Source organism: Hipposideros armiger, unplaced genomic scaffold, assembly GCF_001890085.2.
Source record: "Hipposideros armiger isolate ML-2016 unplaced genomic scaffold, ASM189008v1 scaffold_106, whole genome shotgun sequence".
Taxonomy (NCBI): Eukaryota; Metazoa; Chordata; class Mammalia; order Chiroptera; family Hipposideridae; genus Hipposideros; species Hipposideros armiger.
This window is the reverse complement of record NW_017731456.1, coordinates 1,435,323-1,453,977: the sequence shown is the minus strand read 5'-3', so window position 1 is coordinate 1,453,977 and position 18,655 is coordinate 1,435,323. Positions and strand designations below refer to the sequence as shown.

General features: G+C 35.7%; 1 protein-coding gene across 4 annotated transcripts in view; it reads right to left on the bottom strand.

Annotated features, from left to right (window-relative positions):
- The window catches only part of PDE4B (phosphodiesterase 4B), a 524,178-nt gene that overhangs the window by 336,200 nt on the left and 169,323 nt on the right, over positions 1–18,655 (bottom strand). The window contains exon 1 of one of the 4 annotated variants that reach the window (XM_019646769.1): positions 17,465–17,990. The exons of the other annotated variants lie outside the window; for them this stretch is intronic. Coding sequence (XP_019502314.1) covers positions 17,465–17,700 — 236 coding nt within the window. The 5' untranslated portion in view covers positions 17,701–17,990. Of the gene's footprint in view, positions 1–17,464; positions 17,991–18,655 lie in introns of those variants that run through there. 4 annotated transcript variants of the gene reach the window in all.

Sequence of the window (18,655 nt, the reverse complement as noted above, 5' to 3'; positions counted from 1 at the left end):
TCATGGAGTGCACACGACGATTGTTTTTAGAGAGCAATGCACCATTATCATCAAGTGTTATTCCTAGGTTTCTAAGAGAAAAAAATAGCAAAAGCAAAAACAAATCCAAAGTTTAAAAAGTATCTGCTTTATCAAACTCGAGTCATGAATGGAATTATAATGATGCTCTCTGAGCACAAGCCTGAGCTGCATTACAAATGTGAAATCTTTTATGAGAACCAGATGGAAACAGTAAATGCCTACAGAACTTGAGAACATGTGAAAAACGAAAATCCCAATCCAAATACAAAAACTATGTCTGATGTATGCTACTGCAAAACCAAAAAATATTTAGGACATAAACTCCTTAAAAGATTGGCTTTCATTGAAAAAAAACTAAACAACCCCTTAAGAGTTCCCAACTGGTAACAATTTGGATAAAAAGGAAATCTTCCATGGAAGTTCAAACAATGGCATTTGGACCTCAACATAAAGTGATAAAATATGACTCTAGATATTTGTCATTATCATAATATGAAAAGGAAACAATTATAGAATCAAGGTCTCAATTAACAATGAATTTCTTAACTTAATACCTGAAAATAAAGAGATTTAAATATTATAACCTAGTAAACCATGTATAAATTCTCTGTGTTTATATCAAAAAGTAGGTTGTCTTTCATGTTGCTAATTTCTATTGTACATCTGTTCATATTTGAGAAATATCCTAATTGTTTGACAAATAGTATGTGTGTGGGTTTTTTCATACCCTATAATTTCAAAATTACATTATTATATCACCCTCTGTCTTGCCAATACCCCAGTGATAAAATAGGAACCAAAATAAGTCTGTCTCATGTGCAACAAAAATACTGACACATTAGGAAAAAAAATAAGAAATTCAGTTCAACAGTTACTTGCCTGTACTATACAATGCAATAAAACTAAAGTTATTGTGGCAATCATTTCACAATATATACATATATCAAATCATTAAGTTGTACACCTTAAACTTATACAATGTTACATGTCAATTATATGTCAATAAAACTGGAAATAAAATAAAATTATTTACCAATTAAAAAAAAAGAAATAGCACCTGGCTTCAAAGAAATTTGCCTAATACAATGACTCCTGATTTTTTCCCCTCCACATAATTCCCTAAAAAAACCATTTACAATTGTGATACTCTGTCCTGAAAATACTCGTGTTGCTGTTTTTTAATAGCCTGGCAATAAATAATATGGGGGAAAACAATCATGGTTCAGACTTATGTGCAATTCCAAGCCCCTTATTCTATGGATATCCTTTTCAATCCCACTGACTCGAAACATAATAGTGACATGGTAAGAACCACTGTTTTAACGTGAGTCAAAGAAACATACTTATAATTAAAGAGTAGGAAGTAAATAACTGCTTATTGCTGTCCAATAAAGCTGAAGATTGATCCAGCTTTTCATCCTTACCAATACAGCTAAAGTACTCATCAGTTATATATATATTTGAAATAAAGAAACACAGCTGATTAATCTTTGATGAGATGGTGAGGCTGATTGTAGCACCAAAAAATGCTAAAATGTCTGTAGAAAAAATAAATGAAAAAAAGTCAATGAGGTGGGAATTTAGAAAGTCATTGAGAAATGATGAAGGAGTGAGATACACTATAGAGAGCTAACCTGTGAGGGTAAAGTAAAATATTAGATATGGGAAAAAAGAAAAATAATATCCACTTAATGTCTATTATGTGTCATATTATCTGACTTAACCTTCACAAAAATAAAATAAAGCTGATGGAATAGTGGATACAATGAGAGAAACAGACTGGATTAGTTGTTTGCCTAAGATGACACAACTAATAAACAATTTAATCCAAATATGAATTAAAGTTTTCTCATTACAAGTTCAGTATACTTTCCACACTGTGCACCTCTCCTCCATCTATTGTTAAATTGTAATAATATTTTTTTAATTTTTAAAATTTATGTTTGCAAATAAAATTGCTTCTTTTGAGGGGGTTACTTTTACTATTTTATCTATCACATTGTATTTTAAATTATCTATTTACATGTCTCTCTCCCATTCAACTTGGAGGCTCAGTGCTTAAAATTGGAAGGATCCAAACAGCCTGTGTAACTCATTTGTTCATTCACTCATTTATTCATTCGATACATATGTAGTAACTGTCTACCATGTGCTAGGTTGTGTTACGGTTTAGGAGATTTAGCAATGAACAAAATAGACAAAGTCTCTGTCATCATGGAGTCCATATTCTAGTGACAGGAGACAGACAATAAGGTGATAGGTAGGTAGATGAGATAGATGATAGATAGATAGATAGATAGATAGATAGATAGGATAGGATAGGATAGATAGATAGATAGACAGACAGATAGATAGATAGACAGGATAGACAGATAGATAGATGATAGATAGATAGATAGATAGATAGATAGATAGATAGATAGATAGATAGACAGATAGATAGATGATAGATAGATAGATAGATAGATAGATAGATAGATAGATAGATAGATAGACAGGATAGACAGATAGATAGGTAGATAGATGATAGACAGACAGGAAGAATATGGACATGAATATAGATATGGGTGTGGATGTAGATATATGCATCAGGTGCGGATAAGTACTGTAGAGAAATCAAAGCAGGGGTACAGACAATAGGGAAGCTAGGGTGGGGACTGCTATTCCATACAGCTGCTCAGAAAAGTCCTCTCCAATTAGATGAATTCAAGCAATGACCTGAAAGAAGAAAGGAAGACATCTGTGGGACGTTCTTTCTTGAAATAATAAAAAAAAGGAAAACAGAAGCCCTGGTAAGAGATACCGCTGTGAGCGTGTGGGGATAAGCAAGTGGGCCAGGGTGGCTGGAACAGTGTGGGGGGAGGAAAGGAGATGAGAAGCAATAGGTTGAGACCCATGGGGCCCAGCAGGTATGGCACACACACATCAACCCATACCCTGAGGAAGATGGGCTGCTACTGAAGGATTCCGAATAGAGGGGTGACACAATCACTCCCATGTTATTAAGGGTCACTGTGGTAACTGTGTGGGGAATACACTGTAAGGAGAAAAGGTGAAAGCAAAAAGATCAGGTAAGGTTAGTGTAATGATCCAGGTATGAAGTAATGGCAACTTGGGTCAGAATGGTGGCAGATTCTGGATACAGTGCAAAAGTAGAGCTGATAGAATTTGCTGATGCAATTGAAGCGTGAACTATCAGAGAAAAACAGAAATCATGAAGACTCCAGGATTTGTGGCCTAAACAATAAAAAAAATAATGGAATTCCATTCTAATGAGATGGAGAAGACTGGGAACAGATTGCAAAGAGGGTGGGACATAGAGAGTGAAAATAATGATGTCAGCTTTGGACATGCTAAGATTTAGCTGTCAAGAAGGCTGTTGGATAAATATATAGGTCTGGAGTTCAGAGAAGTCTGGCTAAAGGTATTAATTTAGGAAACATCAGCATACAGGTATTATTTAAAGATATGAATTGAAGTAAGATACTTGGCCTAGGGAGTGAGTGTAGATGTAGGAGAGAGAGAGAGAGAGAGAGAGAGAGAGAGAGAGAGAGAGATCCACATTTCTATAGGGGCATTCCAATGTTTCAAGTTTAGGGACATAAAGAGGAAGCCGCTGAGGATATTGAGAAAGAGCAGCCTCCGAGGAAGGAGGGAGAGTCTAGTGTTCAGGAAGCCAAGTGAGGCAGTGTTTCAAGAAAGAGAATGATCAACTGTACGATACACTGCTGATGGGCTGAGTAAGGTGAGGGTTGAAAATTTATCATTAGATTTCTCACATGGATGTTATAACCTCAATAAGAACATTTTTAGTGGAGTTGTGAGGAGAAAACTTGATTGGAAGTTCTCAAAAGAGGACTGCAGGAGAGAAAAATGCATAGAGACAGACATATAGGCAATGATTTTGGGGAGTTTTGCTACAAAGGGGAAAAGAAATAGGGTAATAGGTAGAGGGATTCGTGGGGTCAAAGAGGGCCTTTGAAAGAATAGAGCTATAGCATGTTTGTAGATTGACAGAAATTAGTAGAATGGAAAGCTAATGATGCAGGGACAGCAGGAACAAGTGCAAGAGCAAAGCCCTGGAGGGTGGGAGGGAATATAATGCAGTGAACAGCAGAGGGGCTGGCCTTCCCTGGGGAACACGGACTTAATCCAGAGAAACAAGAATGAAGGCAGCAAACACGGGCACAGAAGAGGCAGGCAGCAGACTTGGTGAATGAATCAAAGGTTTGCAAATAGAACTACATGCCTGGGATCTTCAGCCTATCATCTGCATCCCATGCTTTGTGGGGACTGGAAAATCCCATTTCACCCTCTAAAAACTTCTCTTTGCCTCTGTTCTTTACTGTGTCAAATTCCCCAAGCAGAGATTAAGTTTCCTGGTTTAATATTTCCCTAACATGTAATAACACATTAAAACCCCATGAGTAAATTATGTGTAAGTACAAATGAATTTCTCCAGTCCTCACTGTGAGAAGGCTTTACAAAAAAAGAGTATGATAACCCTGGATGTTTGCCCTCAGGTGCTAGGAGCTGGAGGTTGAGAAAGGTGGAGTTGGCTGTGTGAAGAAGCACCACAGAATCTGTGGAACTCACCAATATAGACGACTCTACATGAGAGCACATGAGCCAATTCATGCTTTGCCACTTTTTAGCTTGGTTACCTAGCATCAGTCAGTTGACCTCTCTGAGCCTCAGTTTCCTCATCTGTAAATGGATTATGTAAATGATATACGACATATGTGGTATGATTTTTCTATTATTACTACACTTTTCATGTGAAAAAAAAAGACAGTACTGCTACCTTGTTCCTCTCTCTCTCTCAGAGCATATTTCCTACATGCTCATACCAGCAGACTACTTATACCTGGCATCTTGCTCTGTATCAGATTCCCAAGCGTAGCTCTCTAGTGATTAATTGCGGAAGAAAGTAAGACACCATAACGGGGCAGAATCAATGTTCACAGGCATTTGGAAATGGGGCAGCACCATTGCTCTGTAAACCTTTAGTTTCCTAATCAGATTGACACCACTTGGGAGAATAGGAGAACCATTATGTTTTATAGTTGTATACATGTAACATTTGTATCTGTCAAGTAAAGTCATTTCACATGCCAAATGATGATATACTCTCCTTGGCTAAAACAAAGCTCCTTGATGCAAGGTGCATCATGTTTGCATTATCTAACAATCAATATTTATTGACTGGAATCAATACAAAAAGAAAATGCAAGCCACACATCAGAATTAATTCACTAAGCAATGTCTATCTGGTTTTAGCCATTGAAAACGGACTAACATAAAAATATAGCAATGGTTTAAGAAACTCAATATAAACATTTAAATTTTCAGAGTAGCTAAGTACTTGGCAAAAGTCTTTTTAGAGTTCACATAAAATATAAAACTCATTAATGCATTTTAAAGCTGAGTCACATTTTTGAAAATCTGATGTGCATAAAACTTCCTAGAAGTTTTTTTTTTCTTCTTCTTTTGAATGTTCCTGCCAAGTTACTTTGCGGAAAACCAAAGCACTCTATAACCACTGGTATTCAATATTCATACCATAATGTATAAGGTAAGGATGGTGGAGCAGGTAATTATTAATCACATTTGACTAAGCTACCAGGAGAAAACGTATGCAGATGTGCTCCCTGGGCATTTGGGATTCAACTAGCATTAAAACTCAAATCCCTCAATCCCAAGGAAGTACTGTGTTTATAGAGATAGCTAGTAGCTATTTCAGAATATTAGACTCTGCAAAGCTTTATTTAGATGAAGTAGTTGCTTCATTTAATCTATAATTGCCAGATAGGTTCCTAAAAATCTTATTTTTATTAACTTAGAACCAGAAAGCTATCATGATTTTTGTGAAGTCCAAAGTGTTGTATCCTATTTTGCACTGTCCCAAAGCTTTGAGTTTATTTGAACAGGGGTTTTTCAATGATGTGCCAATTCACTTGAACAGAACCCCCTGTCTTAAAGAGATAACCTTTTACTGCCTTTCAATGACTGGGAGACCGAATCAGCCTGATCAATGGTAATGTGAGAAGGAAGCCTTTATCAAAAGAGAAGCAATAGCTTTTATGTCTGTTTTCTTCCCTAAATATTCTTGGAAATGACCAAGAAATAAAGAGCAATTTGATCTAAATGTTATAAAGTCATCTGGGTAAAGGTTAAATACAACTTTTCCTGCACTGAATATCGGTTATATGAGCCTTCTATTATCTTTCTGCAGGAAGCATGAGAGTGATGTAAAGACCCATGGAGGGCAGATAAGACCCAAAGGTGCCATTTAGTCTAGCCCCGGTCTCCACACAGTTTCTCACTTAAGTGGTCCCATTCAGCAGTAACTCTTCATTTTTCATAAAATAAAATCTTTGTGGCACTTAATAGTGTTTATTAACAGAATGCTCTTTACATACAACCCAAATACACCTGTACCATTTAAGTCAATCACTTTGCTTTGTACTCATTGGTGTTGGCTCATCATTACTTTCTGTCCTATACACTTATCTTTCTTCTTCTTCCAGGAAATAGGTGTCAATTATTTGTGTTTTTCAACAATTCCAATTACTTTTATAAATATCATATGTGACTAGGGAAAGATTTGTTTTATCTCTACTTTACTGACGAGGAGGCTGAGGTTTCCAAAAGGTTAAATGACTATCTCTGCCCCACTCAAAACACAAACAAATAAAAAAACAATTTGTAAGCGGTGACACCAGGATGTATGTCCAGCTTTTTTACTCTAGATCCAGGTTCTTCTCCCATTGCCTCTCATGAATAAACTTTCTTATATAAGTAAATCGCTAGGAATTTAGATGCTAATGATGAGGGAAACCAACTTCAGTGACATTCTGGTTGTCTGAAAAGAACACCATTGTTTAAAATTTATTAGAAATTTGTTTAAATGAACTTAGAGAAATGGTGTTTCATCGGCATCTAGTTTCACTAATGGAGATAAGTATCCAATTCAAAAGGTAACTGAAATTTTAAAGAATAAAACCATTTTATGGCCAAAGTAATATGCCGTTGTCTCTGTGAAGTATGAGAGCGATTAAACCCCCTAACAGATAGGGATTTCTTTTTCTCTTTAAGTTTTATTTCTCTGTTATAACACTTAATATGGGCTTTAAGATAAAGTACCAGCCTATGAAACTAAGTAATATCTAAGTGGTCTAAAAAGAATGAATTTAATATGTACAACTGTTGCTCAATAAAAACCTATTTCATTAAACCATGTCATATAAACTATTTAAGTAATTTATATTATGACATCATATATTATACATTTTTATTTGAAATCATATGCTCTGGATACATTAGTTACCTAATGTCCACTGATTACCTGTCGTTGTCCAGGGATTGTACTACGCATTGCACACACATTACTTCCTTTAATCTTTATAATGGCCTAAAGAGATAGAAGTAGGAGTTTTCTAATTTTGCAGATGCAGAAAAAGAAACTAAGGTCGGTTAAATGGTTTGTCCAAACCTAGTATCTGATAAAGGGTAAAGTTGGATTCAAATGTTATGCCCTTTGCACCAGCCCACCTAGCCTCCTAAAGTGCCTGTGTAGTTTGGGTAAACATAAGCACGCTTGAGACACAACTATTTTCTGGGTGAGCTCAGACCTGAGAAAGCAGTCTGATAGGGAAGGGCCGAGGCCATTTTTATCTCTAGGAAGTTTAAATGTGCACATGGATTTTAATGGTAACATCTCAGGAGGAAGTCTTGGGCAGTTTGGACATCAGCAAGAGAGGCTTGGATCTCTTAGTACCTTTCCTTGTGTCCCTGGACCTTTCTTCAGGAGGCCTAAATAGTCCCCATGGTGAGAGAGGTTTCCTGTATAAATGGCTGAGGTAACTGTGGCCCAATTAAGCCCCAAAAGCACTCTCAGAATCTCTATGCTGTAACAAATAGTCTGAGGTTATTAATTTGTGGAAGAATAGAAAGGATAGAAGGAGACATTTTGAGGTAAATGAGTTTTTGACGACACTGGAGTTTTCCCAAGGCATTTGTTCATTAAATCCTCTATTGGGTTTTTAAACGTGGGATCCTGAAATAGACAAGGCACCTTCCAATGCTTTTTTTTCTTTTTACTTTCAAGCTTACTAGTGCAAGTAGATGGAATTACTTCAAAGTGGTTCTCTTCTTATCTCTTTCACACAGTGGACGATAACACATGGCTTTTTAAAACATATTGGTGACTGCAGCCAAACAAGGCTATAAAGTTTCTTATTGGAAATGTAAGCTATTCACACTGGATCTTCTGATATATGTTTCAATATAATTTATCTTGGTTCATTAAAATGTGATTACCACATGATAATAACTGAAAGATATTTTGTTTCTTCAGTATATCAAATAGTCACACAGTGGATATTCTAAAATCATTTCTTTATGAACTCACATGCACTTCAACTCGTTCAAATTGGCACATTCCATACCCAGTGATGCTTTTCAAATAATAATAAATAACGATTTCTGCTTTAGCAACTAAGACTGACGATGTGAATGTTTGTGTGTGTTTAGAGATTTAATAAGATAATTAAACAGTAGCATCTATTATGTGATTTATAATGCATGAAGTGTCATGCTATGTACTTGAATACATTATCTTAGGAGACAGGTAGATAGTGGGTTAGATAGACAGATGTGTTTTTAAATTAAATTAACATTTGAAAATATTTAAACATAAGGCTATTTTCTCCATTTTGCAAATGAAGATACTAAAGTCCAAGACAGTTAACCAATTGATATATAAATTTCATTAGCAAGTCAAGAGAAAATACTGAAAACCAACCCAGCTTTCTTGACTCCAGATAATGTAACATTAAACAAAGATTAACGATGAAAAATAAAATTCAAGATAATTTCAAAATAATATGATAGAGCCCCATATGTAGTGTATCAAAGCATTATATAGTGTTGTATACTAAAGACACAAATCTTACAGGTTTAGAGAAAGAAATAATATCTCTTCTTGAGGAAGAAAAATTTGAATTCTACAGACATTTATCCCCTTAGAAATTATTTCAAGCAGCTCAAACTAACAATTCATCATAAAAAAAACATAAACTATTACCGATGCCTCCTCTAACTGTCCACTGTAACTTTTTCAATAGTTTACTTTTAAAAATGTAACATATTTTTCATTTGTCATATTAATAATGTGTTCATAATCATAATTTGTATTTTTATACAAATTCGTAATTTGTCAGTATGTTAGCACACTATGAAGAATTAAACTCTGAAATTATGGGGTGAGAACATGCTGATGGAAGGGAAATAATTCCATATTTTAAAAATATTTGAATCTCCTTTTGATCCTCAAACTACTGCTCTCCATCTAAATGTGTTCTCTTCAAACTAAAGAAATATATAAGATTTTATATATGGAAAGAAACACAGAGTAAATGTGGAAAAATACTAATAATTAGTAAATCTAGGTAGAGAGTGTTTGTCTATTCTTGTAACTTTTTGAAATTTCTAATCTTCCCTACCAGCAAGATTTATCCTTGACCCACAGTTACTTCCATCCTCCTCATTCATCCTGCTGCCACTCCTGGACATCTTACTGTCTCTTTTTGTATTTTAGATGCATATAATTTTAACATTATAAGTTGTCTGGAAATTACTATGACTTCATCAAGCACAGCTGCCCAGAATTTTTCTCTCTCTCCACTCACTTATCTCTTAAACTGATGGCTTTCAAGCACTGAGATTATGGAATCTGTGTGAGACCCCTGAAAATTCTTCAAGCCTATACTCATCCATGTTGCTCTGTTTGATCTGGGACCAGGGAAAAGATCATCACCACCCCATTTTCTTTAAGAAATCCCCAAAATGGTTCCTAGGACACTGATGTTCCAGCAAATACAGTTTGAAAGCAGTTTTCCTTGAAGCCCACTACCGACACCCCTTTCTTTCCAATCTGTGTAATTTGAAGTAAGCCTGAGTTGTGAGGGGCACAGTTACAAAGAGGAGGACAAGCCAGGTCTGTCAGGGGAGCACACGGTGAGATGCATGTTCTTTTCCATGAAAGGGTTAGATAAGCAGTCATTCTCCCTCAAAGAGAAAATGCCGAAGTTCTAACAAGAAGCAATCTGAGAAGGGCAACAAATCACTTTTTTTTTTCAACTTAAAGTACACAGTGGGATTCAAACATATCTGTGTCAAACAATTACTAGGAGTGACAGAGGTCCCAACCTCTCAGTTCAAAAAAAATGAGACAGAACCAAGTGAAAATTTGCACTCCCAGTGATGTCTTTTCTAGAATATAGGGGTCATTAATTCACAATTTCCTGACTCTGCAAGTCACAGACTCTCACTTCAAAGTTAGCTATAAAAAGCTTACATTGTTGTGTTAATATTTCAAATGTTGCATCAGTGAAAAATACAGATAATTAATCTAATATATAATATGCAAACATTTTAAAGGACAAAATTAGATTCCTCTGTACAACACTTCCACTCAGACAGTTAAGAGCTACATAGAGCTTCCTGAGCTGAAGCACCAACAGTGCTATTCAATGCATGGGGAATAACTAAAATAAATAATTGCGCCATGCTGCAGACAGATACATATTTACTGTTTAGCACTACCAGATAGGTAGTACATTTGCACACGGTGGCTTCATTAAACAGGCTACCATGTAAAACACTGAGCCTCAAGTGATATATTGTAATTAAACCTGTATCTGCAATATCATAGAACACAAGATAGGAAGCCAGTTAGAGTAGCCCTACTAGCAGAAAGGGAACTCAACTATTATGAGATAAAGTAGAGATTCTTGTGAAATAAGCAGCACCTAAGCTTCCTTTTCTCCTCCTTCTCTGGCTGAAGGAAAAGTGTTCTAAGAATAAATAAAGAGCAGGAACGAGGAGCCATATTCATTCTTTCTTTTATTTCTTCAACGCATGTTTAGTAAGTGCCAGCCTTTCTTGTAGGTGCCTGGGATCTGGTAAACAGGACAAAATCCCTGCCCTCAGGCAATGTAGTAGAGTGAGCACACAATAGAAAGTAAAAACAATACAACAAACAGGTGATGTATTTTCAGGTAATGATAAGTGCCAAGAAGAAAAATAAAGCAGAATAAGGGACTTGAAAGTGAACGGATGCTTTTTGTCCTAAGCTAGGGGAACCGCAGAAGCCCTCCCGAGCAGGTAGTATTTGAGTAGAAGCCTAAATGGAATGAAACGAATGAGCCATGTCAACACGTAGGATACTCATATTCCAGGCAGAGAACACTGAGTGCAAAGGCCCAGAAGTGGAAACTGGTTGAAGAACAGAAAGAAGGCTAACATCGCTTTGGCCTAGGAGGTGAGGTCACAGGTAGAGCCTGAGGTCAGATAGTGTAGGGCCTTGTAAGCCATGGAAAGCATTTCAGATTCTTTTCTGAGAATTGTTTAAATGCCACAAGCATAATGTTGCTGGTGTTCTGACAGTGACGTTAGAGAAGGAAGCACTATAAGCATCTGAGAAGAAAAGCTGGGAGACAGCGAAAGAGGAAGCCATGAGCAGAGAGCCAATGGGACTAAACTTCAGCATCTGGACAATAGGAATGCTTGCTGGGCCTCCTTTCATTCAGCATGTGTCCCAGGGGTTGTCCTCATTACTTTACCAAGCCCTTTTGATAGTAAGCATTTTAAAAACTCAATATAATGAAGACTTGCAGACACTAAAAGGCAAGGCAAACATCATTTATAGACTTGCATTACTGAGAAAATGCTGGCTCTGATTAAAGCAATAGATTCAGGCTGGGAGGCATAGATTTCTACTGGCATTCAGTTCACACTGTGGACTAAGATAATTTCTGTAAAAACACCCCAAAAACCCACCAGGATGATACATAAAGCAACACAAAGCACCTCTATAAATTAGGACTACGGTTTTCTCCAGGTGCACCCATCCGAAGCACCTTGGCTCTGATTGTTTGATGTATTGGGGGCAGTGCCTCGGCGAGCACCCTGCATGACATGATGTGGTAGATGATAAATGCAAGAGATACCAAATTGACGTACTTTCCTCCCAGTTTCCATAAACAGTAATTTGTTAAATCCTAAAGGAAAGCATAAGCACAGTTTTCAATGTTATGGAATATACACAATAATTAGAAGTCATTATCTTGGAAATGCACATTTTCCCTTTGTGTCTAATCTCCTTGTCCACTAGTCCACTCTCCACAATGCCTGCAAAGTATCTTTCCAAAGTAAATGTTATTTATGGCAATTCCTTTCTCACAACTTTGCAGCGGCTTGCCACTGGTGATGAAATAAAGCCCCAAGTTCATGATATTAGAATTCTTAGAGTATGACTCCAACTACCGACAGTCTTACCACCTTGCACCTTAGGCTGTAACTCCAGTGAACCTTGCTGACCTTCTCCCATGCCCTGAGTCAAATCGCAGCTCAGTCCCTTACTTGCTGTGTAACCTTGGGCAAATTACTTATTCTCTCTGTGCTTCATTCCTGCTCCTATAAAACGGAAATAATAATACTGTATAATTCATGGGCTTTCTATGGGGCTACAGAAGGAAATATATTTAGAACAATGCCAAACACATGGTACATGGTGAATAAATGTGAGCTATTATTACTGTTGTTTGTTCATGGAATTTCCTTATTATTGTTTCCTTGGTCAAAAAAGTGCCCTTCTTGCGGGCTCTTCTGAAAAACTCCTATTCATTCTTCAAGACCCCACACTAATGCCATCTTCTCTAAACCTTCCCTAATATATTGACTCACTTTCTAGCAGTATTTATTTCTTCTGTGCTTTCATGCCAAGTTGATCATCATTCTTCAGTAGCATAATTTACACATTGCTGATTAATTATTAATACATACATTTGTTTTCTAGGTAGTGTATGAGGTCTTTCAAGGTGAGGCTCTCTCCTTCTCATTTCATAGCTCCTAAACTGAGCATAGGGTCTACAGTATAGTAGGCTCTCAATAAATGTTTTGTTCAACCAAATGTTCCATCAGTAAATATGTAAAGACACAAATATTTCTCAAAAAATTTCCAGTATTGCTAGGAAATGAGTCAAGGAAATTGAAGAAGATAGGCTCAGATTTAGTAGATTTAGCTAACAAACTAGGGCTAAATTGCATAAGGCAGCAAACATGCCTAAAGTTCAGAGAAAGGTCAAGCATATACTATATTCATTGTTTTCTTTTTACTCTTCTCCAGTTATTCCAGCTTTGTCTTGTCAGGTGTAAGTTCCTTTAGAGCATGAACTATGTCTTTAAATACTGTTTCATTTACATATTAGGCACAAAGTACACGTTTCATGAACCCTATTAAAATGAAGACTTCCAAGATATAGGTAGAACTACATGGAGAAAAGAAAGAAAAACACAAGTGTTTTTGCTAATATTAATACTAATGGAAAGACTTTTGTTTCCTTGGCAAGCATATTCCCATGTGCGAGCATGGATAGACAGAGAGTGGTGCTCACCAACACATTTGTTCTTCAAGAGGAGAGAGTACAGGGACGAGGTGTGCAGTGGGCCAGGGTGTAGTCAAGATCACCAGCAGCTTTCTTCAGAGGGTATCATGCTGCTGACGATGGAGGAGAACTGATAAAGGAGGTTGAAAAAACATCCGCAAAGGAAATAAAGTTGAAAAAGCTGGACACTGTGGCAAGTTCCAGTCAAGAAAAAGGAGGCCGCATAATCCAGGTAGGATAACATTATGTGTCAGAAGTTGTAACCCTGATTCGGGGTTAGGGATAAATAATATGCTAACCTAAGAGCCCTGGCATTCGTTTCCCTACTCCCTACTTGGCAATGCTGAGCATTCCATTGACACTTTGCAATGTATGACATATTTTTAATCTATATTTACTCATATCATCTAACAATGAGTGCTGATGTCCACTTTTGGGTGTAAGAATTCAAAGAATTTGTAAATTTGGAATGGTTGTTTCCAAGTCAAAACAAGGATTAATGGAGCAGAACTACTTGGAAGAAGCTAAAGCAATTCAGAATATTTTCTTTTTTATATCTGCAACATGTAATATTGAAAAAAACATGAATTTATAGTATTTATAGACATATATAAATACTATATACTATATAGTATTCTTTGTACTCAAATGAAACTCAGATGATGCATGTGAACATTCTAGTAAAGAACTTAAATTATATAAGTTTTGGAATAAACGCGAGTTAAATAAGAAGATTTTTCTTTTCTTGCTCACAGTACTGCTCAATTCTGTAAGTTGACTGAATAAAGAAAGAAAACCCTGGGACCAGTTAAGAATGATCTTTACATTCAGGCAGTTTCTTCTAAGTGGTGTTTCTTAATATCCATTGAGGACCAAAATACAGATTATAAATATTACATATTATATAGAGATTGACCATGAGGAAGAATTTTATAAAACCTGGACCATGAAGTAGTGAGATTATGTACTAAGTGAAGTTACAACACTATTTTCTCCTGTCTTAACAATAGAGCAGATTTCCATATGTCAAAGTTGGAGTAATTGTGGTCCTGCCCAAGGGTAACGGGACCAATGAAATAATCACCCAAATTCCTCCCAGATTTAGGGTTGTGTAAATATTCTGATTAGTGACAATACATTGAATATCTATTTTTCTCAGGTATTTTTAAAATAACCCCAGAGTCAGTATTTTACAAGTGTTTCTTAAATCTGCCATTAGCCCACACTTCATATCTTAGGTTTTCAAACCCATAACTACGTGTTCATCTCACCAAAATACAAAATCTACAAATAACTAAAGATAAAAAGAAAAAAAATGTTCCGTGGATTTAGAAATAAACTGTATCATCTGCATTGTTTGGCTTCATCATGAAAATTACTTTAATTTCAATGCTGGAATCAAAACAATCCAATCTTCTTAAAAGAAGCCTACTGTCTACTGTAAAGTAATAACATGTTTTTAGAGGCTTCTAACTGCATATCTTGGAATTTCTAACTTAAATGCATGGTTTGGAAAATACCAATCATTGATCATGAAAGGACAGATACATTTCATCATGACAAAGAGGCAAAAATAAAGTACTTATGTTCTTATTTCCTCATTTAACTATTACATATGATGTCTAAAAAAAAGAAGGAGCACATTACTTTTAAGATCAGTGAGAAAGTCATTCAAATATAAAAGATACAAGTATATTTTCCAAAAGAAATTTTCATTGACTGTTTCATGAAAATAAATTTGAAAAATATTAAACATATACTCAGATAAAATAATAGAAATAAACATAAATATGGACATACTCAGGAGCTGAAAAGAAACTATGGTAGAGCTTTACCAAAAACATAAGAAGGGACATGCCTGAGTTGGGAGGGAAAATTAAATGAAAATGAATCATGGTCAGAACTAAAATTATAAAATAAGCGTGATGATTAATGGATGCTTTAAACCTATATTATGCTACATTATATCAAAGTCATGTTTTGTTTTTTTGGTAATTTGTGGAAAATTTTGTTTTAACTTAGCTAGAAGAAGATCACTTTAATAGCATAAGCTACCTCAGATATCATTTAATTATTCTTTTTGTCACTTGCTGCAAGAAAATTTGTATAATGCATGAGTAAAACTGGCTCTTTAATCATTTAAAAATTTGTGTTCTTTTGAAAAGCAAAAATCCAGTATTTATAGCTCTCTGTTCCTAGCACATCAAAAACCTATTCTAAAAAAAAAAAAAGTCCAATTATTATATTCAGGAACTCTACAATAAGGAAAATATTGCCAAGGTATTTTGAAGATTTACCATACTTGAAAATTATCATACTAAAATTAAATGTCCTCCTGATCAAAATAATGGTTTAATATTAAGCCAGGCAGTTAAAAAATGACTCTATTAATTAATTGTATGTTTTCCATCTTTGTTTCTTTTATCAGAACTAATTAACAACATACCTATATACCTTCTCCTATTCAGTTATACTACTTAGCAAAGTATATGAAAATATACACACATTAGGGGTGGAGTAAACCATTAGAGAGAGGACTTCTTTAAATCAGTACATACTTATATATAAATACATTTATACAAATGCTACCTTTGGTAGGATTTGAAAAATTCATCATGTGTTTTCCATAAGTATGAGATGACAATTAAATAATGAGATTTAATTCACTAAAAGATGACTGAAAAAACTCTCCAGTAAAACAATTACCTGAACAATAATAATCCATTGTCAGGAAACAAAAATAACCATACCATTTTTAGCTAGATCAAGTATATGTTGGCTAAACGTAGCATGTCCATCAAAGGCAAGCTACATATTTCTAGGGGTAACTTGAAGTTGTCAATGCACTGTGTACTAGATTAGGCAGTCAAATGTTTCAGATGAGTAGAAAACAGAATTCACGTAAATATTAATTTTCAAAAACTAGATATCCTTGGTTTATACTGTTGGTTGGCAATCTAGTATGCAATCATAAAATCATTGTTAGAACTACCTTTAAGAGGTACTAGCTCCCTTCATTGCTACAGTCTCTATGAAATAAAAACTATAGGTACAGGTACCAAATTTTGAAGGGTATCTTAATCTGAAAGAAAATAAAACCTTCAAAAAAATCTGCAATGGCCTAGCTTTTACAATTTAAGTTTAATTTCTATTGTGATGTTTCTTTTTCTTTTTCAGATTTGCTTTTTTTTTTTTTTTAGTTTTCTTACATTTGATTCTTATATGAGTTTAGGGAAGCTAGCCTATTGTATATAACCTATATATTAAGGTGCTAGGCTCAGTGCAAGAACAAAGGGGTGTTCTTGCATTTATTTACTTGGCATTCCCAAGTAAATTGGATATTTGTTATTATCTATAAATTTTAAGTCACTTTAGTTTTTATAACAAGAGGCTCTTAAAGATAATAGCAGTTTGAATCATAAGTAAAATTAACTAACCATGTAATTTCAAAAGTGAGAACTTAGTTTTCCCTTTCCTTAATACTATAAAGATAGTCAATAAAGCAAAACCCCACTAGTTTAACACTACATACATGGCAATGCAATAAATTAAGTTTGACTTTATACATTGTGTTCAGAACTAAATTAGAACTAAGATTAAAACTCTTCTTTTACCAAAAATATACTGTTAAAAATATCATCAACAACCACAAGACACACAAAAAAGTCATCCATCACCTCAACAAAGATTAAAGACTGCCTTTTAAAAACTCCTGCAATTCTCAATTTATCTAGAATTAGCTAGGTATTTTTATAAGCAGCAATGTGAAAGACTCTACAGTGAGAGGCTTATTTAATCTGGGAAGAGCTAGTAGCACAATGAGAATTTAACACACAGTGCACTCACTATGTATTTCTCTGCTGACCCACTCTCCATTCATTTCACACTTGTGGTCTGTATTAGAAACAAAACTCCAATGTTCCATTTACCACATTTCTAAATCACTGCTTACTAATAAAAAGCACTGTAGACACTTCCAAGTCGCGTCTTACCATGTATGAGCCACAGTGAAGCGACGACGCTGCCGAATGCTTTTATTCACCAGCAACTTTCTGAAAAAGCATGGTGAGTTCCTTGGCGAACTGCGTGGAGAAATTTTAGGAGATGTAGGTCTGTTTCCCGGTAGTCTCGGAAGCTCAAGTTCTAAGTGCATTTGCTCCTTGAAAGTCTTTATGCAAACCTCAGATTCAGAAGCAGTAAGTTCCCTGGAAGAATCTTTCGCTGTCATGTCTTTATATAGAGAGTGCTAGCTTTCACCATCGAAAACAGAAACCTCAAACATAGCAGAGATACAGCTGCAGGTTAGGAGGCTGATAAGTCTGCAAACTATTTCCCCTGTTAATTTAAGAAGCTGAGGCTCCAGTGCATGAACTGCTTAGAGCAAGAGCAGCATGCTCGAAGAATGGCAAGTCAGGCTGTCACAAGGAGCTTTATCAGCCTGGCTGTGCCTCTGAAAATGCGCCAAAGTGCTTCCTATGTCAGTAGCCTCCTTGTGGATGAGGTTTGTCTGCAAGCTACACACTGACACTCGCTGAATTCATTCAGCTGAATATATCAACTCATGAAATATTCATAGGGGGCTTCTGATAAATCCTTCACATGTATTTTTTAATCTTATCAAACAAGCTGCATTCAGTGAAGGATACTAAGCAAACCTTAGGCACCTAGTCATTTGTTTTGTTGGCACAAAGGGCAGAACCAGAGCCCTTCCAGCCTGTGTGATGTTTAAAGTCTTCATTCAGAATTATCTTGCTTTGTATATGCACACGACAGTAACTCCACCTACCAAATGCTAATTGGCCCAGGATTACTTAAACAACTGCACTCTGTTTCCCCCTAAACAACCTCCTCCATCGCTTAGATTTTCACAAAATTTGTGAAGCTACTGTCCTCACCACAGTGAAAACAGTAAATCAGAGATTGTCAAAAAGCCTAGCTAAAACAGCCCCCCAAATTCCACTGCTGAATGGAAGAGCTGATTGCTTAAGTTTTGGGGTTTTTTTTCCTTCCTTCCCCAGAAGATCCACAACAGCATCAATACACACACACACACACACACACACACACACACACACACACACACACACATCAGCTAACAGGAGAACATTGGATTTGGTTCATTTCTCTGAGGAATTTAAAGCCTAATCTTTATTCCAATAAACATTACCCTCATTCTTCTCTTT